The 23,200-nt window shown below is 38.5% G+C and overlaps 1 protein-coding gene across 3 annotated transcripts in view; it reads right to left on the bottom strand.

Annotated features, from left to right (window-relative positions):
• The window catches only part of gsap (gamma-secretase activating protein), a 62,399-nt gene that overhangs the window by 11,464 nt on the left and 27,735 nt on the right, over positions 1-23,200 (bottom strand). For all 3 annotated transcript variants that reach the window (XM_028450889.1, XM_028450890.1, XM_028450891.1), the window contains 10 exons: positions 21,109-21,188; positions 20,921-21,001; positions 19,938-20,060; positions 19,746-19,801; positions 17,265-17,296; positions 13,704-13,765; positions 10,344-10,439; positions 3,866-3,936; positions 3,197-3,291; positions 2,147-2,266 (listed from right to left, as the gene is read on the bottom strand). In XM_028450889.1, the coding sequence (XP_028306690.1) occupies positions 2,147-2,266; positions 3,197-3,291; positions 3,866-3,936; positions 10,344-10,439; positions 13,704-13,765; positions 17,265-17,296; positions 19,746-19,801; positions 19,938-20,060; positions 20,921-21,001; positions 21,109-21,188 (816 nt within the window). The remainder of the gene's footprint in view (positions 1-2,146; positions 2,267-3,196; positions 3,292-3,865; positions 3,937-10,343; positions 10,440-13,703; positions 13,766-17,264; positions 17,297-19,745; positions 19,802-19,937; positions 20,061-20,920; positions 21,002-21,108; positions 21,189-23,200) is intronic.

Raw genomic sequence — 23,200 nt, 5'->3', positions numbered from 1 at the left:
TAAACTTCAGGCAAGTGGTGCTAAACAGGTCCAACCAGCCCTGGGACCAAAGCCCAACAACACACGCCCGCCACCAAAACCACAAAGACCAGCCCATAGTCCCAGCACTACCAGGACCAGACCAGACAGGTGGTGTTTGACGATCCGCCCACTGGCCCGTACCACGTAAGGCTACAATAATTTCTCTTTCATGAAACAATCTTTTCACATTTTCCACACCAAGTCTTCCCACTGACTGTATTTTCAGTAAAATAGTCGCCTAGATTGCACAACCATCCCAGTTTACATAATTTCGTGGACTCAGCATTTATGAGATGTTTTTATTTTCTCATTCAAGCCTCTCAAAGTCATACAGTTGACAGGGAAATCTAAGAAAGAGCTCTCTCATGCCTTTTAATAACCGCTCCGAGCACACCCTCTGCATTCTGATTAGTTTCATACTTTCAGCTTCTTTGTACTGACAACTTTGATAGACACTGAGACTAATTGAACAACATGGTCTTTGTTTAATCAGTCTGCAAGTTGGACTGAATATTTCAACTTTAATACCAAACTTCTCATTGACATTTTGATTGTGATTCCCATTATGTTCTGTAGCTGTCTAAAGAGAAATAATAATGTGCATTATGTACACTGAAGCGTTCAATTAGTTTATTACTCCAAATAAAGCCTAATGCTGTACAAAGGTGTACTGCACGCATTGAGATCAAAGAGGACAATTTCATCCTCTGTTTACCTTGTTTGTTAGCTTTTCTTGCTGAATTTAAAAAAAAAATAACAGATCTTATTTTGATGTTTAAAAACCAAACTAGCTTGGTACGAGCAAACAGAAATGAGGACATGAGATGTAGCTTTGTTGACCCTTTTTGTCGTACTTTGGTAAAAGTATAGACTTAATACTTCCAAGTAATTAGCATATGTTGAGTGTTTAGCATGAGTCGATGTGCATATTTACTCATGACAGTAGGACCCAAGAAACTTTATAGCTTTGTGATCACATAGTTTGATCTTAACTAGTATTAGTTTTTGCGCCATATATAGTTTATCTGTCATCTTACATAATGTAGCCAACCCTGTCTTTTTAGCTAATTAGCTGAAGCCAAGCTACATTTTTGAATGTTATTAATAGATTGGAAAATTATGTACATTAATATGTACGTCTTATAAGTTGTTTTTTTTAACAGTAACATGTATCTCCATAGCCTCATTATGAGGCTCCAAAAGTGTAAATGTATCCCCCATCTCTTGTTTGCTCCACATTTTGTGAAATGTGTGCTCGGACAGGCGAGTTTGAGTTTGCTCCATTTGTGATGTCATAAGAGGAATGACTCCTCCTACTGACCCTCCCTCTGCCTTGCTATAGGCAGGTTAGCTCCACTCTCACTACTTTGTGGGTAAACACACATAGTGAAAGCAGCACAACGGCACGCAAATCGCGGTGAGTCGGCTACATCAAGTCACGCTAAAGTTTATTTTTACTTGCCTCATCTGAGCCTCTCAGGACCCTCTGACTGGTCTTTGCCGGTTGTCCTAAATGACATTCTCAAACGTTTGTATGTGTGTGCTTAGCATTTCACGGAAGAGTGCTTTGAAAACGTGGGCCCGTACAGAGCTAGCTTAGCTCAAAGACTCAAGATTAAGCATGACACGGTACCAACACGTCATGACTCAAGCACAATCTTGGAAGATGTAAGTTCATATCATTTTGCGTTTCTTTTACTGCATACGCCTAACTAGCTTGATATAAGTGTTTAAAATGTCAGGGTAATGTTAGCACGGTAGCTAACACTGCTCAGTTACTGCGACTAGCATAGTGTCCATTAACATACAAGAGCAAATATTATCAGGAGACATTCACCATAAGTTGTATAAACTCGGACTTGGGACCGCTAACGAAAGCACATCCTCTCCTAGAGTGGGACGCGGAGTGGGCGTGGCTATACACAGCTCATTTGCATACCTGGAAGTTAGTTATAAAATGTGTGCTTTTATTTTGAAAGGACTTTGTAAAAACACTGAATCAAAACATAAAGAAACGTCATACAAAACATACCATTAAGGTGACAATAATTTTGATTTTAAGCCTAATGATTCCAAACCTCTGTGACTGTGAGAGTACATCTATGCTGCCATAGAGCACACCTACCTGTCATTAGTCGGGACACAAAGGTTTCTGTGAGCTGCAGGAACCGGTGGTCAATGTACTGTAGAAAGGTGTGATGAGGAAGGCAGCGAACAGCAAACACTGCACACAGGGTGTGATAGCCTGGGAATACAACACAAAGGATGAGACTGACACTTTTCTGTAATATTCAGTTTGAGGCCCAAATATATAGAATAATTGAGAATCTCTGTCCTCCAAAATGTAATGGAATCTTTCATGATGTAAGGTCTATCTTGGTTAAAATTTTGTAAAAATCCTTTTGGTGCTTTTCATGTAATCCTAACAGGTAAACAAACAAATAAATGAACACCAGTGAAAATGTAACGTGATGAATTATTGAACAAAAAAGAAACATGTTTTCATTTCCTTTAAGAGGGAATAAAACGTATAACTTTGTATCTGAACAGATCAGCAGTGACAGGAGAGTGAAGCGCTGCAGTAGTTGTGTTGCCAGGTTGGTTTAAAATAACCAAGGAGGCAGTTCTTTACTCTCAAGCTCACATTATGAGTTTAGTATTATTTTTCAGTATTTATCCTGACTTTGTTGAGTCCTAATTTGATTCCTTTTCAGTGTAATAAAAATGGACACCCTAGGGAGTGTAAACAACTAAAACCATAATATGGTAATTCCAGAATTGAAGGATATTTGGGCTTCAAATAAAAAAAATAACCCTTTTTTCAGTAATAGACTATGAAAAGCTTGATTGGCTCAGCTCAGGCATCAAAGGCATCATTTGTTTTATTTGTTGTATTTAGTGCAACCCTGTTCCCAACATTCAGATACCTGAAAAAGTACATTATTTAATTTCCTAAAATCTAATTCCTTTATCATTAGGCACAGAAAGTAACATTCTAATTGAATAACCATTTGATTTCAGAAATGACTTGATTAAAATACAATGAAGTCACTTTTAAAATCTGTGCCTATTTGGCATGTTTTACTTTACTTATTTATTTAACTGTAATTTATTTTTTTCCAACTTATTTCACTGTATTTATTGACACTGTGTCAGGGCTGTGTATGTGTGTTACCTGGTGGGAGGGGGAGACAGAGTCCCTGAGTGGATTCAAGGATCCGAAACATGAAGTGAAACATGGACCATTCAGCCGGACTAGCTTTCTGCTTTCTAAAGCACACAGAGAAACACAATCACACACACACAGGTACAAACACACACAATGAAAGGACAAATATATAGAACGTGTGTCAAACTCATGGCCCGGGGGCCAAATGAGGCCCTTTGGAGCATCTAATTCGGCCTGCAGGAGAAACTAAAAATCATTGCATAAATGAAACTCGACAATATTTGCATGTGCTCACAGTTTACCCAGTGCTCATATCACAGTCATTTTTAATGGTAAACAGTTGAAAAACCTCAAAATTCTTAAAAAATCCTGAAATTTTCACATAATATTTCCCTTAATTAAATAGGAATTGGTCAAAAAATCTAGGTAATTTAAAGTGAAGATCCTGTTGGGACTGATATATTTCAGTTATTGTTTGGATATGGTCGGTTTCTTACATATTTAGTGTTTTAAGTATACGTAGAAGTGTAAACTAGGGCCTAATAAATTATTTGCTTTCCTGCATAAATTAAGTGGCCCACTTGAGATCAAACTGCTCTGTATTTGGCCCCTGAACTGAAATGAGTTCAACGCCCCTGATATAGAAGCTTTAAAATATTGAAAAGAGTTACTTACAAGCACAAAACACAAGGGCCCAGCTCGTGTTTGAGCCACACTGATTCCAACATGTGTCTCACCAGCTCCAGCTAAACACACAAAGCACACATAACAGTGTTTGTGTCAGTTTGGTCTCTGTAATGCATAGCGTTGAGCATTTACATTTTTACAGTGAAAGCATTTCTCTCCAACGAACCTGAAAATACAATTTTCCTCATTGAAATGATATTTTCACTGATCAGCAACCTCCACTTCCCACTTTTCCTACTTCGCTTTTTCATTTCCACCAAACAAAGTCAGCACTTTGCAGAAAGCTACAAACCTAAACTGAAGCACGTAGAATTTAGAAAACAGTGTTTTCCACTGCAGTTTGCTGCACTTGGGGATTGCACGAATGCACTTGACCCTATGCCTGGAACGTGTCGACTGCTGTTTTTATTTTCCAGGAATGATTATTCAGTCATCCCCTGCACAATAACAGGAAGCGGATCCGCCTCTACCAGCAGCAGCCTTGTCCTCCACTGACCTCAGATGGTGGAATTCACTTGGCCCGGCCTTTTTTGTTTTACGAGAAAAACTAATTCTGTAACACATTGTTTCTCAAATGGGGGTACACGCGATGGCGCTACAGGGGGTACTTGAGCAAGAGTGGAAATTTACAAGTAAAGTGTCAGTCTTGGTCCCACCCCAGGCATGAGATGACCAGAAATGATACAAACTATAGAAACAAATCTATTCAGGAGCCACTAAATCAGAGTTTTTCAACCTTGGGTCGAGACCCCATGTGGGATCGCCTGAAATTTCTGAAAAATTAAAATGGATTTTAAATTTAATTTTTTTTTTTTTTTTTTAAATTAAAACAACACAAATTCTAAAACCACTGCATTTCTCTACTTTCACTTTGTGAAATATAAATGTAGGTACTAAAATGCAGTACAAAAATATCTGAGCTCAAACGTGATCAAAAACTAATTCTTTGGGGTCGCCAGAAATTCTTAATATCAAAATGGGCTCACGATCCAAAAAAGGTTGGGAACCACTGCACTAACTACTGTTTCTTTCCACTTATTTACAAAATTAGATTCTTTAAAATGTGTGTAATCACTCGTTCAGTCCATCATTCTGATCTATAGTTGTTTTTAAATAGTTTTATAGGCAAAATGATGTAGTTGGACAAAGGGGATACTTGGATTCAGAAATAAGAGAAAGGGGTACTTGCGGCAAAAAGTTTGAGAACTACGTAAGTCTATACTTTTACCAAATATCAAAACAATTTTGCAGTTCTAATTTTAGTCTAATTCCAACTCCATTTTGAATAATGCAAACACAGATGATAAATAAGCTTTTATCCTCTTATTTTTTTCTCCAGTAACATCTTTTTGCTGACTCAATCAATTACATAAAAGTGTAGCTGGAGTGTTTCAGTCCTGAAAAAACAGTCGCACAAATGCAAACAAGTGATTCTAAGGCACGGATTCAAACAGTAATTCCTGTGTGGCTCTCTGTTAAAGCAAAATCAAGATTCAGCAAATTTGTGTTAATGAGCCTCTGTCTGAAGAACGACTAGATTTATTCAGCAGGGTCAGTTGTAGGCAGGCATATATGAGGGGGCAGTCAGAAATGTTAAGGGGGCATCATATATACACATCATGCTCCAGCATTTTGTTTCCCCTGTGCTTATAGTAACAGTGTTTTCTTCATTGAATTGGGTTGTTAGCTTAGTGGATTCCACCTAGTCAGGCCTCTACCTTCAGATCTGTCCAACTTGGGTGTTCCACCTGAAGACTAAGCTCCTCTTAAGGTCACTGAGGCACTCAAACCCCCTGACTACAATAAGGTAGCAATCTCTCAAGGGAAGAAACTGAAAAAATAAATAGAACAAAACATCCTTCATTAAGATTTTATCAACTAACAACATAACATATATCTTAACCGGATGATTTTGGTTCTGTGTTCATGGGTTCACCCAGAGGGAGGGGCCGTGGTGTCCTCTGGGATTTTTCGTGAAACTGTTTAGGTCACGCAGTCACAACGCTTTCAGCCACAAAAAATAGTGGCTGAAAGCCTGGCTCTCTGTAGCCGTGTGTAGCGCGGTGGCCCCCGGTCCGTGTGATAGGACGCATATGTGCATCGCACGCGGCTGTCATAGAAGCGGTCTGAAGAGCGCGGCAGTGTTTGTCACGGTCCCAACGGTAGGAGATCACCATCCACCCGCCCTCATATCCCCGTCTATCCATAACAGGAGTAAAATAGTCAAAAGGAAGAAAAAGCAAAAACCGGTAACGCAACGTTTCGGTCCTTAAAGAGACCTTCTTCAGGCAGGCTTGCTTGCTTGCTAATACACGTGTAAAAATGTGTATAAACAGTGTAAAAGATGCGTATCTAGTGAAATCTGAGCATGAAGTGAGGAATCATAATCTTTGATTTGAGGGGGCAAGACATTTATTTGAGGGGGCACTGCCCCCTCTTGCCCCTGCATAGAGCCAGCCCCATTACTTAGTCTGCATCTCCTGCAAGCAAATGCTTTAATAAGAACCAACTTTCTCTTAGTTAAATGAGAATATTTTATTCTGTTGCACTCCTCCTTGTGTTATGCAGCCACTCTACCAGTTACATGCTGTGATATACAAAGCGTTGTATTTTAGTTGTCTGTATACCAACAGGGACATGATGTGCATAACACGAACAACAATGCGCAGCGGAGCTGTAATCTATCATCACAGTTGTTCGCTGGCTTTTAAAAGCTGTAATCTATTTCAACCCGACATCTCCCCTGAGTCAACGAAACCATTAGTCTCAATAAGCACCAGTAAGACGGGAGGATATTCTTTATTTGTATGGAGGAAGTCAGCCTCGGTTGAAGAAGTAGCACCCTGAGTCGTTTTGAAAAGCACAGCTCATAGCCAGCGCGCTAGTCGACTGCTCTTTAAGTAAAACCTCCCTAGAGGGCGTTTGTTGTGTTTAAAGAAGAAGCCAGTCTCTTGGGATTACAAACTTTTTCACTTCCATTCAGCTGAATAAACTTTCATTTTTCAGTGAGGAGCTGCAGGATGAAACTGTTGAGCTCTGGCAGTGCCAAACTGAGCCATCAACAGTGGTGCGTTTATCACACCTGCTTTCAATGTTATTTACAATTCAACAAAGTTTAAAATGAGGCGTCTCCTGTTTCCACTGGTTTCCAGCTCTTCCCTGAGGACTAATTCAATACAATCAAGTTGATATACAGCTCATAGCAGACACTTCTATATGTCACTAAATAAAACCATGTAAGAAAAGACAATAAGCCAAAAAAATAAATAAACAGTGAATAGTGAACTAGTCAATAGTGGTCAAAAGTTTTCTTTACAGTTTGCCCAAATTCATTTGAAAAAATTAAATTCTTAATATAATGTACACAATATACAAATATTTTAAGTGCCATAAAACACAGTGACTGTACAAAACTTTTAAAAATACAAGTTATTCTTCTTAGCTTGAGTCATGTGATCATCGTCTTCCTTTCAGCCATGTTGAAATCTTGAGATTTTTTAATTTTAAATAAAATATTTCTCTGCTGCTTAGATTGTAATATAATACTGTTAGTTTCATGTCACAGATGTTAGTTCCACCTCAAGTGTGTAGTATAAGTTTTCAGCGAAATGGTCCAAAAGTTTTGAGACTCTAGGTTGGTTTTTCTTCTGTTACGCAATTCTTCTTCACAGGATAAATGGTGGAGCGACACTGTGCCCAGTAGTTCATGTATGGTACTGCAGCAAAAAGGAAGCAGAAAGAGCTGACTTGAATCATGAATTTGCAACATTAAATTACCGTTGGTGCAAATTTTTGTAGTCAACAATATAAATTGTGTTACTAATAATTTTTGCCTTATTGCATATGTTACACGCATTGTGGTTTGCACGAATCTCGGTAAATTTAATAATTTTTTTTTTCTTTCGCCCCATCGGCAAGAATCTCAAACTCCACCTATGGTTGTTGCCCAGAAACTGTTAAAAATGTATAAAAATATTCCGGCGAGAAAAGCCCCTTTTATCACAATATTCCGCTAACAGCAGTTTACCAAGCTTAACGACTTCTGCAACCGCCAAAGAAAGTTCAAAACTTCTCAAAAGACAGCGAGGTAAACGTCTAAGTTAGCAAAACTGCATTAGGCTAAAAAGTAGCCTGTCTGAAAATGACTGTATCCCTACTCACCTCTAATAATGATAAAATAAAAACACTCACTCAGTAACTCACAGATTCAGTAAAATACAATAAGTTTCTATTGCTGCTGTTTTAGTTTTGTTTGCTGTAGATGGAGGTTTGCACATTCGTTAAGCTAACTATTCTCCAGGACTCTGTTCCGTAGCAGGTAAACAAACCTAAACCATGAACAAATGGGTCGATAAAACTATTAGGCCCACTATGTTAAGGCTGTATCAAAAGTAAACCATAAACCAAAAGATAGTGGTCAGCTACAACACCTGCAACTATAGCTTTGTTAGCTAGCAAGCCCACATGCTCCCCCTGATTCTGGACTTTCTGAATAAAACTATGGGAGGAATACATTAACCTGGCAAGAGTCAGAATGATGTGTAGCCCTCCCTCTAACTCGAGTTATCCACATCGATCTTTCTATTTTGATTCGGAGCTATGCTAATAACGGTAGCCCAGCTAGTTCCTCTCCCCGCAACTGCTTCGGCGCTTCTGCCCTTGTCACGCCCAGATATCCCGCCCTAAACCACAACACCGCCTCATGATTGGTTCTAACCGGTTTGGTTTGGTTTCAAAAAGCAAAGGCAATATCAGCACAAGATGGATTCTGATGTTTGTGAACACCAAGAGAATCCTTGCAGGCAAGGTTAGGAATACATTACATGATTTAAGGAGAAGACACGGATGATATTTCTATACGCTTACAGGTCCCAAGTCAACTCTTCATCGAACTCTACAGCGACGACATGGAACTCATCAACTGGTCATTGAGCGCCATTGACAAAATCTTCACGACGAGGCAATTGCTACAGCACGAACCAGCGTGTCCAAAGGACACATACCCAAGTGGATATGTCATGGATGCACGAGGGAGAAGCCAGATGCTCTGTCTCTCCCTGTTGACAGTGGAAGATGTGGAGGACATCTATCTGCTAGGGGTCATGATCTTTGGCCTGCTAATGATGTGGGTATGTGTATGTGCATGTGCCTTTCTGATGGATCGTAAGCATGAGGCGACTTTCAGAGGATATGAAGGTACTCCGAAAGAAGAAGAACTTTTCGTTTGGAGAGTTGGAGGAACGTAAACAACGACTGGAAAAGAAAGCTCGAGGAGATACGGAAAAAAAGGCCAGTGAGGAGGAGTAACAACAGGAACAATGACTGCAGACGAGAACGCATCACATCAAAAAGGACAAAAAAAAAAACGTTAATGATGAAATTATGAAGAAGATGAGAATGTTTGACAAGGGAAGAAACGAGGTTTGATGTAAAATTATCTGTGTTCAAATCAGGGGACGGATCTGGATAAGCATAATGCTTTTTTCCGTCGCCCTTTCCGGCATGCAAAAGGACAAAAAACAAAAAAAAAAAAACAATGATGTGATTTTGCTCTGAATGTCAAAATGAATTTATGTGATTGTAACCATGTCGGAAATGAACTGAATAAATAATGTTTGTGAACACCAAGAGAATCCTTGCAGGCAAGGTTAGGAATACATTACAGCTACACGTTTCCACAGTGATCACTGCACGCCTGTAGGTTTATTAAAGATAATCAAACACATTAAAAGAAAACTTGAGGTTCTAATGTAGGGTGACCATATGTGCGGATTTACCCTCTTTTCATGTCTCGTCCAGACCGTCCAGCCGGATTTTAAAAACTCGTAAAAATTTCCAGGTTTCCCAGGGACCCTGAATGCATCTCAGGAACACATTAATTTAAAAGACCTTAACTCTGCTAATATTTGCTCTATCAGAGAAATTCTACTGGTTTCTGAAAGCTAAAGAGTTGCACTTTACGGTTAGTATCATGCCATTATCGTAATTTTACCCACACGTGACGAAATCATTAAAGATGCCGCTTTGTTTTGACAAGACGCAGCAAAAAGAAGGGAGACTAAAGTCTAAGATTGATTGAAAGAGACCAAATCCTGGTGGATTTAATGAAAAAAGTTAAGCAGGAACCCCCTCCTGGATAAAAGAAAACCTCCATGAAGGTTCAGAGAGGGATTTGAAAACGAAGGAGCCACTGGAAGAAACTAAAAATATAGGAAGTTAAAGGTGAAATAAGTTCAATTTCTGGATGAATAAATGTTGTTCAGCTTTTCTGTAGTTACTCTTAATGTGTGTACATTAATTTGTATGCTTTTCAAACTACTATATTTTATTTTGCCATTACAAGGTAGAGCCAAGAAAACATTGAGTATTTTGAGTATGAGGAGGTCAGCCTAAGTGTCCTCTTTTTTGGAAATAAAAATATGGTCACCCTATCTAATGCACTGATTCCCACACAGAGACTACCAACCAGTTTAGCTACGTAGTTGACGACAAGCGAGTCAATCTTCTTCTTTCCAAGTCGAGGCAGGTGTCTGATGAGATGCTCTCTCAGCTTGTCCACAGTCTGCAACGGCAAACACACACACACAGACACACATCATCATTTCCTATAAATATACTTACTTAGGGAGGTGTGTGTGCCAGGGTTGGAGGCTTAGAGTAAAAGTTTGGGCCTGTGTGTTTCAATCACAATTTCTAGTGCAGTCAGCGGGGTCAAATTGAGTTCACCTTGAATTTTCCCTCGGCCACAAAATCCCAAACTTGATTTAGGCAAGCAGAGGAGAAGGCGAGATAGGAGAGGAGGAGAACCTGTGGATATGACAGTGTGTAGAGTATTAGCAGATGATGACAACAGCAGTAGAAATGGTAAAATAAGTGATGGAGGACAGAAAGACGGGAACAAAGAAAGAGTAGGTAAGAGAGACAGGAAGAAAGAGCAATTAAGGGAAGAGATGTAGTGAAGAGACAAAGGCCAGAAGACAGAGGTATTTTAGGAATGACACCAAGACTGAACTCCATTTAAAACGAAGCTAATCTGCTCTTTTAAATAAAACTATGCTGAGTACAGAGAAAACAGGAAGATATGAAATAGTCCATCAAGCAGCGAGCAGTAAAAGGACACAGGACTTGGACTGAAAGACGGCCCTTTTATAAAGTGTCGACTCAGAGGTGAAATAATCCAGGTCAGCATTTCACTGATCAATATATACAGCTTGTGTAGGAGCAAACATCCACCCCCAGTAGCAGTTGTAAAAATGTTGTAAAAAATGTGTGGTGCACAATCACAGTTTGAAAGGACTTATTATTATTTACTCTTTCTTGTGCCTTCTGCTCCCATGGTTGGTGACATTGATTGGAACACACACACGGTGCACTGTTGCAGTAAACACAAACCCATTTCTTCACTTTATTATCTGCTCTTGCTTTGTTTTACTTTGAGTGGCAGGTTTTTAAGTGCTACCTTGTTTTTTTGCTAGAAAGCTGAAGGAATTTCTGCTTTTCAAAGGCCTGCCTACTTTTTTTTTTTTTTCCATAACCATCAGGGCGACCGATCCATTGACTGAGCAATTAGTCTGGATGTCAGTATTTCATAGTGATGAATATCAAGGTCAGAGAGGATATATAAGCGTAAGGATGTTGGTTCAAACGCGTGCATGGGCTTTCAATGAAAGTTTTGCGGGATTTTTGTGAGATGCTGTGTTGGTAGGGATCATAGTCTCATTATGTACACTCTTTAATGTTGTAAGTGGACTATTAGAGAGAAGAGGAAGCTGATGATTATTCAACCGTGCCACTGTGTTCTCTTTTCCCTGTCTTCATCCTTTTGTTCCTATAAAGGCTGATGTCTTGGTATTATGAAAACACTTAATTAGGGATGACGAAAACTAAGTTTAACACAATAACGCACTGACATTGAATCGTAATGAAAGTCAACAGCAGAAATTCCTATTACGCTCCTCTACAAAACCTATGAGAAAATCTGTTTCTAATAAATATATATATGTCATAGATGGGCGATATTATCGGCCCACCGATGTTATCGGCCAATATTTGCCATAAAATGTGATATTAGTTGACATCAGTTTTGTTTTTTCCACCGATATTGAAAACCTATCGTGTTGTTTTGTGAGAAAACATGACACAAAGCAAATATAGCACTTTTTCCATCATTAAAGTTGAATAAGTATTCTTTTTTTGCACAGCTGATGGTTTTTTGGGGCAACAATGGCTCAGGTGGTAGAGAAGTCACCTTGTGATCCACAGGTTGGGGGTTCTAATCCATTCTATACCTGTCTATGTGTCGAAGTGTCCTTGGGGAAGACAATGGAGCAAATTGTCTAGCAAGTCACTGTTTCCCAATGGTTGATTAGCGCCTTGCATGGCACCTGTGAATGTGAGTGTGAATAAGCTGATACTGGGAAGCGTTTACCATTTCACCATTTATTTGTGAAATATGTGCAGTGGTGTATCACATCAAAAGTGTGCTTAACCTGTCCATTAAGTTACTGTAAATATAATGGAACCTAAAATTAGGTAAGGAGGGAGGGGGAGTGGTCTATGTAGATATCGGTATCGGTTAATATCAGAAATGCTGTCTTGGAAAATATCAACATATTGGATGTTGGCAAATAACAAACATCCCCAATATTTATGTCTCATTTTTTACATTAACAGAGCTTGTGTGGCCTTCAGACGAGCACCAAACACATTTTCAGTGATTTCATAGCCGTGCAACTGCACCCAAGCCTAACATTACCCTGTGTGAAGCAGTTTGTCAAATAAACCACAATCGGACCCTTGAGCAGTGCAAACATGTGCTTTACAATGATGAATCTCGCCTATCTGAAATCCAGCAAAGGAGTGAGGAAAACAGCACTAGTCTGACCTCATTGTGCTTAATGAAGGGATCGTGGTGTAGCATTTTTAGCTATTTGTTCTTCGGCCCTGAAACAATGTTTTTTTTAACAAACACAGGCATAGTGTAGGCCTTGTAGATCTATTAGATCAATAATTTGAATATTATTTACTCACAAACAAATGTAGAAGGTGCAGCTTGAAAGTCTGTTTTGATCTTCTCTATCAACACTCATAGACAGAGGATTTTTTATTTTGGGACACGGAAAGACCCGAATCAGGCCTAAATTAAATGTTGCAACACTAACAAACTAGAACAAAAATGGTGTCAAGCAAATCACTGTCCTCCTTGTCTGGCAAAGAAACACAAGAAATAATGGAAAGAATGCAGGAAAAACACTTATTTTGCATCCGTCTACAGCACTAGTTGTGGCTCAAGTGCATCTTTCTCTTACTTCTGAATCCAAGTACCCCCATTGTTGGACAACAACATTTTGATCAAAATACTATGAAAAAGCGCATTATGCTGCATTCACACCAAACGCGCTTCAGCCGCCAAAATCGTGCCTCACGCCCGTAGTTGGACCCTTGTGCTCATTGAATCAGTACGCTTATCACCACTCTTTGGACGCGCGCCCAAACAAGTTGTATGTATGTAAGCTGCACCCAGTGACACTCAATTGAATTGAATTGAAGAGGAGTTACTGCGCATGTACAACTTTTAACTTTCCAAAGGAGGAAACACAGATGAACGAAAGAACTTTACACATCATTATCTATATAATATTTATTCTGATTATCTAAATACAGATATAACTTTGTTACGTAGTATTTTTAATTCATTATTCATTTTTATTATTTTTGTGAGTGGTGAGTCGGGGGCGGTGCCCTAGCGCCCTCTATTGGCCAGCTGCCAATGCATTTAACTCTTCTCCTATATTTGCATTTGTTTGAGCAGATTTATTTATCTCACCAAGCCAATGAGAGCCCGCTGTTGATGATCGTCCTCGTGGAATAAAGGCACCAGCTTCTTATCTAGAAACGAGCAGATAGAAAATCAGGTCGTCCACAAAGGAGAAGAAAAACACGTTTGAAGCTGATAGCGACGTGAGATTGCACACTTCAGGTAGCCCCAGGTGTCTGTGTCATTGCATATTTTAAATGGCTATCAGTTGAAAAATGGAAAGAATGATTCTGCTTTGAATACATATATACAAACAAAAAGAGGCCTGACTCTCTGATTTCAATAGATTTCCATGATGTGTTTTGTTTCTTTGCTTTGAAAACGCATTCCAAACCTTGAGGGGGTTGTGATGCTGCCGTCATACTGTGTGTGTTTGTGTGTTGCTGTTTTATGCCCATACTTCAGATGAATTATTACACTCTTGCGTAGACAAACTAACACAACATGTTTTGATCACTCTCCCACACATGAGAGAAGCTGCTCTTTATTAGTGTGACAAAACAACATCATAGAAAATAAGAAGCTTTTCAAGGTGCAACAGGCTAATTAACTCTTTAAAATGTGTAAAAACTATGAATATTCATCTGCTGCTTTTAACCAACTCAGGCACGTTCCAGGACCAAGAAAAAGAAGAAACTTAAAAAAATACAAATAAAAGGTGGGATCAGGAGGGTTTCTTTCAAAGATTGAAATTCAAACAAAGTATGAGGTAATTTGAGCACAATGCAAAAAAAATCTAGCTACAAACATGCTACAATACGCCAATTTTTTGTGGCTCTCGATTTATTTAAAATTCTTCCAGCAAGATTATTTTGTCTGCGTCTTTGCCAGAGGCTTCTGCTGATTGCTTTGATGTTTCCATTGAAGTTTCCTTGAGTTCCGTGTAATAATTCCAGAAAGATTCTTTTTGAATAATAGGTTAAGGTTTCATTTATTCAGACAACTGTTTCTCAAGGAATCCACCTTGATCTCCTGACATGTTTCGACTGACAACTGCTAGTCTTCATCAGAGGCGTCTGCTGATTGCTTTGATGTTTTCATTGAAGTTTCCTTGACTTCAGTGTAATAATTCCAGCTAGATTCTTTTTGAATAATAGGTTAAGGTTTCATTTATTCAGACAACTGTTTCTCAGAAAATCCACCTTGATCTCCTGACATGTTTCGAATACCAAATGCAAGTCTTTATCAGAGGTGTCTGCTGAGCGCTTTGATGTTTGCTTTGAAGTTTCCTTGACTTCTGTGTATTAATTCCAGCAACATTATTTTTGAATAATACATTATGGTTTCATTTATTCAGACAACAGTTACTCAGGAAGTCCACCTTGATCCCTTGACATGTTTCAACTGTCAACTGCCAGTCTTCATCAGAGTCATCTGTTGATTGCTTTGATGTTTCCTTTGAAGTTTCTTTAACTTCCGCATATCAATTCCATCATGATTGTTTTTGTCTTCTTTTTGAATAATCTGTTAAAGTTTCATTTATTCAGACAACTGTTTCTCAGGAAATCCACCTTGATCTCTTGACATGTTTCGAATTACAACTGCCAGTGTTAGTCAGAGGCGTCTGCTGATCGCTTTAATGTTTCTTTTGAAGTTTTGTCTTCTTTTCAAAAAGAAGACAAAAGGACTCTTGCTGGAATTATTATGCCGAAGTCAAGGAAAAATACACTTGATAATCTAAATAATATTTACACAAAAATGTTTATGAGCCAGACAGCTGTCATATTTGGTCAGTCAGCTTTAAAATAGAATGAGACACAAAGTTTTAAGTTCATCATATACATTTGCATCCAAAGTTGGATGTTTATTGTTGATCCATTGATCTTGTCTGTTGATCTGAACAAGTTGGCAACCCATTGATTGTGTAACATGTCCTCCTATTATGACCACACTCCTAGGATTGATCACGTAAGGCATGTAGAACCCTGTAAACCTTAATCATTAATCAGGTAAGTGAGGAAATACGATACATACATTTGGGAGGGAGACGTAGCGAGTGAATCTAAAGGGAGTTTGGGAATGTGTGAGGTCATGCATGATGAGAGATTGAGCTAAAGGAAAGTCCCGAGTCATGTGAATGCAAAACAGCTGCTTCGGATTTACGATAGACGCAGAAAAGCAAAGTCGGAGAAGGGTACCAAATTACACATGTGATCATCTCCCTACTGTTACATAACTATAGCATTCTTTACCTCTACTCTTTTATTTTTCTCACCCTTCCTCTTATCCGTCCTCCCTTTTTGAGATAAATTAGCTTAGTTAATTTGTTCAGTTTAACCCTCTATTATCCTCAAATATTACTAACACATTTTACCCTTGGGGTGAATATCGAGTTTTTTTTGTTTATTTATTGAATACATAAATAACCCCTTGATAATGAAACATTGACCTGTTCTCTAGCGCCACCGTCAAGCCAAACTTTTAAATTAGAATTAATTCATTTTGAATAGTTTTAATCCAAATCTTCTCAAATTTACGGACAACATTAATGACCACAGGTCAAATTGACCCCAGAGGAACACAGACAGTATGTGTTCAGCACATTGAAAAAATAATATGATAATTTTATGCTTAATCAATTGGAATCCTTCACATTAGGAATAGCAACAAAAAGAAAAAGTCAACTATTATTTTTTGAATGATAAAAATTGAATGGGGGTAAAATTGACCCCAAGGATAATCATTATGATTAATTTTCCCCTTCCACTGCTTCAGCGGGTTGGGTGCCAAGGATTCGCTCCACCAGAGGCAGGAGCCTTGACTTATCTTGCATTTCCCGTTGGAGTTGAATAGAAGTTTTTCCATATGTCACAGGTACACAGTTTATTATTAGAGCAAAACAGAAATTGTTTTTGCAGGGCTGAGTTAGGGGGTCTAGTTATATGAGCAATGTACTTAAGGTGTTGGACAAGACAGAAGTTACGGATCAGTGTAGAGTGGGTGAGGCGGAGTATGTCGAGATTGGTATATTTGAAGCGCCAGTCTACGTTGTCCTTGTGGTCAATTGACACGTTCAAACCCATTGCGGACAAGTTTTCTAAGAAAAGGAATCCATGTGGAGTCCAATTTCGCCAGCTGTGAGGCGTTAGGATGACAGGCTTGGGTACGGTACGCACAGACGCCGTTAGAAACTTTACCCGGATGGACAGCTTTATCCGACGATCCGTGAGCACGGTTTTTATCTCATTCCATTTCTTATGAGCTGAAGCAATACGCTGGACAGTAAATGCAGCACAAACTTCCACATTTGTTATGACATGGCCAAGGTACGTGAAGCTGGTAACATTCTCAACATGTGTCTCCTTTATCGTAACAATAGACCTCAGATCTTTTTCCTCTTGTGCAACATTGAAACACATTGTCTTCGTTTTTGCGACAGAAATTATCCTCAGCGTGGAGGGTTAATTCTCTAGAGGGCAGAATACTCAAACCCAAGAACTCTACGACATAACATTTTTGTTTTTTGTTACATTGTGCCTCAAGGTTTTATCATTCATCATTACATGGGATGTAAACCTGTGTGAGTGAGTGAGTGAGTGTGTGTGTGTGTGTGTGTGTGTGTGTATTTACCGCTACACCAGGTGTCCACCACCAAAAAAACTCTGGAAAATAGGAAGAAAAGCTTGGTGTGAGAACAATCCCTCCAGACAGGATCATAAGAGTCTTACTTTGTGTTTGCTAAGCCGATCCTCTTTAAAGCTCTGCTGCTAAAGTCAGCAGGAAAAATAAAGAAATGTCAAAAAGCAAACGGTGCTACGGAGGATATTTGGATCTTCAGAAAAGCTCATTATGGAGGAAAAGGCTTGTTGGTTCAAACTGTGGTACAATGAGGACAACTGCCCTGAGTGAGCTTTTTAAGTGATTTCATTGCGTATACAGGTTAGGCCATGGGTATATTTGCTGGATATCAAAAATATTCAATACAAGAAAAGCTATGACCATGTCACAGTCATCAGATGGAGATCATTTATGTTTATTTCTATCAGCCTTTGGAGGTATACAAAGTTTCATGTTAGGGAAACTTAATTTATTGCATCTACAGTGCTGTTTAATATGCACATGTATATTTAAGATACACCGGTTCTCCAAAGGTTAGAAAAAAATGTAATAAAGGTTAGACAATATTAAATGTAAACTCTTAGATTAGTGATTGTAACAACTGTTAATTTTAATAAATCATTTGGCCTTAAGCCACGATGTAAAGTTAATCCAATCAACATTCTAATGACGATTTAATTTGTTTCTCAATCCTGACCTCTTCACTATCTGCTGGAATACATGAAAAGTGAAACAATAGGAAAAAAAACATTTTTTTTTCATCAGTGACTCAAATTTTGTGAAAAATCTTGCGTATATTCTAGGAAATGGGAACTATTTAAAGGAAATGAAAGGAAAATAAAGGCCTTTCAGTTCCTAATTTAACTGCTAAGAACATCCATTTCAGCATCAAGCTCTCTACTAGACCATGAATCATGTTTCGTGTGGTAACGCTGTGACGTGTACATATTTTGTGAAACTAAGGAGGCCTAGTTACGAACTGAGTCATAAGGGGAAGACAGTTACAGTAGTTTTCATATTATATACTATTCTGACTTATTACTGCCCCTCAGGTTAGGAATTGAACTGCACTTAAACTTAATATTCTTTACTGTTCACTGGTATTGCCATATCTCACATACTGTGCAGGAGTTTGGGGAAATAATTACAAAACAAATTTACAATCAATAGTTAAACTACAAAAGAGAGAAACACGCTATATAAATAATGCCAGATATTTGGATCATACCAACCTATTGTTCCTCAAATTGAAGTTACTCAAATTTGCAGATTTAGTCATTTTTCAAACTGTTCAAGTTGTATTTAAGGCCAAGAATAAATTATTGCCAGAAAACATTCAAAAACTCTTTACTGAAATGAAAGGGGCTTTATGTAAGACTGCCAATGGAAATTAAAGAGGGTAGAAATATCAAGCAATTTAAAAGAATATATATTGAAAATATATTTATACTTCCACCCACTCCTTTTCAAACGCAAATAGTATGCGTAAGCAGTAATATGTGTGATTATTGTAAATGTACAAAATGAATTACAACATTGCAGGAAAATACATAAAAGACATGAAAAACACAGAACATATTCCAAAAACACACAAAACAACCACAAAAAGTAATACACAAAATTACTCTAAATAACAAAAAACGACAACAAAAATACACAATATTACTCAAAAAAATATACAAAAATACAGAAAATGACAATAAAAGTACACAAAAAGACAAGACAAACACAAAAAATGACTCTGCAAACCCACAGCACTAAGAACTAAGCAAAACAACAACAGAAATACGCAAAAATTACTCAAAAGAAGAAAAAAAAATGACAACATAAATATAAAATACATACATTTTACAGAAAAAGTACACACAAGAACAACAGAAACACACAAAAATGCAATCATAACAAGCAAGACAACAAACATACACAGAATTACAAAAAACACATACAATTACTGTAAAAACTCTTTGTTCTTTCCTGTGTTGACGCTCAGATTGGTCATTATTCTAAATGCTGACATGAATGTTGATAGTGTGGCTGTTAAATTAAACAAACACATTTTTTTGGCCCCCGCTGTGATAGAAGTTGCCCACCTCTGATCTATGAGGCCTACACTGATTAAAAAAAACAGCTTCAAGCTATGTGCAGAAACAAGAGCAGGGAAAGCAGTATCTAATTCAGTTGCATTTTGTCGTAATCACATTGCTTGAGCTAAATTGATCTATATTTTGCACATTATAGCAGATCTGATGTGGAAAGTGTTTATAAGTGCCTCTAAGCTTGAAGAAGGAACGTGTTGTGAAAAACCAGCAAATGTAAGAGATTTTTTTTCACATTTGAATCCTAAACTAAAGATAAAACCCTTCTTTAATCAGCTGTCGCCGTAACCAGCAGCTGAACGAGATGAAATAGTATGAGTTTGGTGCAGATATGTTTTCCTACGTCCTGAGCATGTGACATGCTTCCTAACAAGCTCCCACTGGGAGACAGACCTACTTTTTAGTGTTCTCCTCTACGTGTTTCATGTTGCTGCAGGGCCTCGTTTCAGACCTCTGAAACAGGTAATCACAAATCACACGTGCATTTCTTCACAAAACCGTGATCATTATATTGCACACAAACAACTAAATCAGATGCTTTTTTTTACGTTTTCACATCAAAGTAATTTTTTTTCTGGCACACACTCACGTATTTATCCCAGTCGGCCTTTATGTGAGAGGTTATGTATCTGGGTTTGGGGAGAGAATCCAGATATTTTGTCTGTTCTGTGTTCCATTGCAGCTCAGACCAAAAGCCTTGGAGCAGCCGAGCCTTTATACAGACGTAGAAAACCAAGAGAAAAAGATTCTAACATTGGAAGATAATTATAACAGGAAAAAAACAGAATTTGGAAAACCATTTCTTATAGGCCGAGTTCAAAATGGCATACTAACGTACTACTCATACTAAGTCTGACGTCAAATATAGTATTAGTGTAGTGTGTTCATATTAGATAGTGTGAAAAAATTGAGTACGCAAGAAATACCCGGATGTATACTATATTGCAACATTTTTGAAGTACGCACGGTGGGCGCGCTAATCATACTCAACTGCCCCATGGTGCATTGCGAGCGGAATGTAAAAAAGTCTTGGGAGCGGCTTCAAGCTAAAAATCAAACCTCCCGTTTTCAAAACAAAAGCATCTCTTCTTGTCTTCTATTAGTTTTTTAAATGCTTTTGTAAATAGGACTCATGTTTTGAAGTTAACTGGAAGTTTAGTCAGTAGCACAATGGCGGACGATATGGAATATCTGAAATGTCGGAATGAAATGTGTTTCCGCCAGTTTTATGCATCAAATGAGCACATGTTGGTAATGTACTTGGTCACTTTCTCACTTAAAAGAACTTTCAAAGGTGGCGAATCAACGGAGATATTTAGCCACAGTGTGCATCAGGTTTTTGATGTAGGTTCCAAATACATCTTGAAGGTATACTTCAGTGGGAACGGTCATCATCCTAATCATACATATAATATATAGTAGACAGTATATATTGTAGTGCATAGTATGTTAGTGTGCCATAGTCTACATCTTAGAAGCACTACACCTCATTTTTAGGTCCATCAGTGACTGGCAATAAATGTGTTTCCTAGCTTGATGGCAACATTTCTATCTGTCCCTCTGGACCATTACCTTTCCCATAAACACAGGTCCAACATTCAGCTCAGTGGTACATGACACTCCGGGAATCTCCAACAAGCTCGGTGGAACGTCCTGGAACACAAGAATGGATCAAAGACGTTCTGCCATGTAAGACTTCAGGAAAGGTTCGTTAACTTTTCTGTGTGTGCGTGAGTGCGTCTGTGTGTGTGAGGGGGTACCTTCTTTTCAAATACAGAGGAGTAAGGCAGGAGTTTGTCCAAGCCAAGAGACATGCTATAGCAGATTCTGTACAAAGAGGCTGTGCAGGAAACAAGAAGACACACGGGTACAGAATAAGATGACGGACACATTTCTGTTGCACTTGAACTCATGAATGCAGCAATTTTCACCATGCACTAACGCTTTGAAAGTCATTGCTGAGCTCATTCCATACCTGCTTCCCATAGGGTAGCAGAACTAACAATTAGCAAGAGGTTTAAATCAATAATCCCAATGCTGCGTTCACACCGAATGTGTCACGAAATGTCCGTACGTCCAGATTATATACAAAGTCAATAGATAGATGCATCCCAGATGCAAAATATTTCCTATGCGGCAGTGCGATCTGCACGTCAAGTGTCTTGGTCGTGCGACCGCGCTCCCAATTTTACGCATATCCGCACATTCGCAAACGTTGAAAATATTGAACTCCTGTGACTGTTTCGCATGACGAAAGCCAATCAGAGTCTTTGTTGACGATGACGTCAGGCTGTCAACACAAACACCAGTCTGTTCACCCATTCAACCATGGAGGAGAAGCTGTGTGTGACCACCTGGAGCTGTATGGCACGGGGACCGGACTAGGAAGAATTTGGCGTGGAGGTGAATCAGCGAGGAGGTGGTAGTAGCAGGTAAAAGTCCTCTCTGGAGCACTGAGCTAAGATAGCATTAGCCGTCAATCACACCGGCTTTTTTCACTGGTGGTTTATGTTTATGAGAGGAGAAAAAGGAGCACAGCTCCTCGCTTCAGCAGGCAGTGAAACTCACCAAGTCGGATGTGTCGCTGGTGGGCGGGGCTTCGCTTCAGATGTGCGTATGAAACGAATTGGGGACATGTTTTGATCCTGCACACCCTGCGGTACGTTTCGTGCGGCACATGCGTCCGGTGTCACAGAAGACACATTCGGTGTGAACGCAGCATAATATCAGTAATCTTGTGAGTAGTTTTCCATTTGATACTATTTAGAAAGAAGAAGGTGTAATCAAAGTAATTTATTGATAACAAGTGTAATAGCTCTTATAGTGAAATGGCAGTTGGAGAGTGTCCAAAGATTTTAGTCGTGTGATTAACTTAAAAAAGGCCTTTGTCCTTTTTTTTTGGTAGTTTTTTATTTATTTAATGATGAACAGACGTGAAGTGACCACCATAACCAGGAAAGAACAATACAAGGAATACAGTGGATGAAGTTAAGGGACAAAAGTTTTCATTAGTTTTCCCAAATTCATTAGAAAAAGGACAATTCTTAATATAATGTACATAATATACAAATATTTTAAGTGCCATAAAACAGTATTTATTACTGTTAGTTTCATGTCACAGATGCTCTACCTTAGGTGTGTAGCATTTGTTTTTTAGTAAAATGGTCTCAAATTTCTGAGACTTTAGGTTGGTTCTTCTTCTATTGTGCAATTCTTCTTTTGTAAATGGTGAAAATCAATTGTGTTACTAATCAATCATTTTTGCATTATTGTATATGTTACACACATTGGGGTTGGCGCAAATCTCGGGACGGTCTATGATTGTATTTTTTCGTTTAACCCCCGGCAAGAATTTAAAGCTCTGCCTATGTTAAAGGATTAAAAAATAACAGATTAAAAAGAAATGCAATGACAAGAAATAGATTTTGGAAATACAAGAAGGCGTCTGACAAATTAGCCACTTGTTTGTTAGCTCTCGTTTGTGTTTTTCCAGCTTAAAGACCACATGCAACAAATTGGAAAGTCACTGCAGAGATGAAGCTATCAGAGTATAAAATGATGATTCTTGTACCCCACAGCATCACTGTCTAGTGCAATCACCGATTTCTTGAGTAAAGTAATAACTTGCACGGCACGTGGAAAGTGAAAGTTGTATTTCTTTAGAAATGAAGCCAGAAAATTAGATTTACTCATTCGCACAATTTTGTGCAAGCTAGTCTCAAAGGTCCCCGAATAACCAAAGCTAAAGTTAATAAAGGATTTTGCTATGTGTGGATGTAAGCACTAAGCAGACTACAGTCATAGCCATGTGGAGAAAAGAGAGCGATAGAAGGAATGGAGCTCCACTTTAAA

This window comes from Gouania willdenowi, chromosome 6 (assembly GCF_900634775.1).
Source record: "Gouania willdenowi chromosome 6, fGouWil2.1, whole genome shotgun sequence".
NCBI lineage: Eukaryota > Metazoa > Chordata > Actinopteri > Blenniiformes > Gobiesocidae > Gouania > Gouania willdenowi.
Note: the sequence above shows the minus strand (reverse complement) of the source record. Positions and strands in the feature narration are given on the sequence as shown.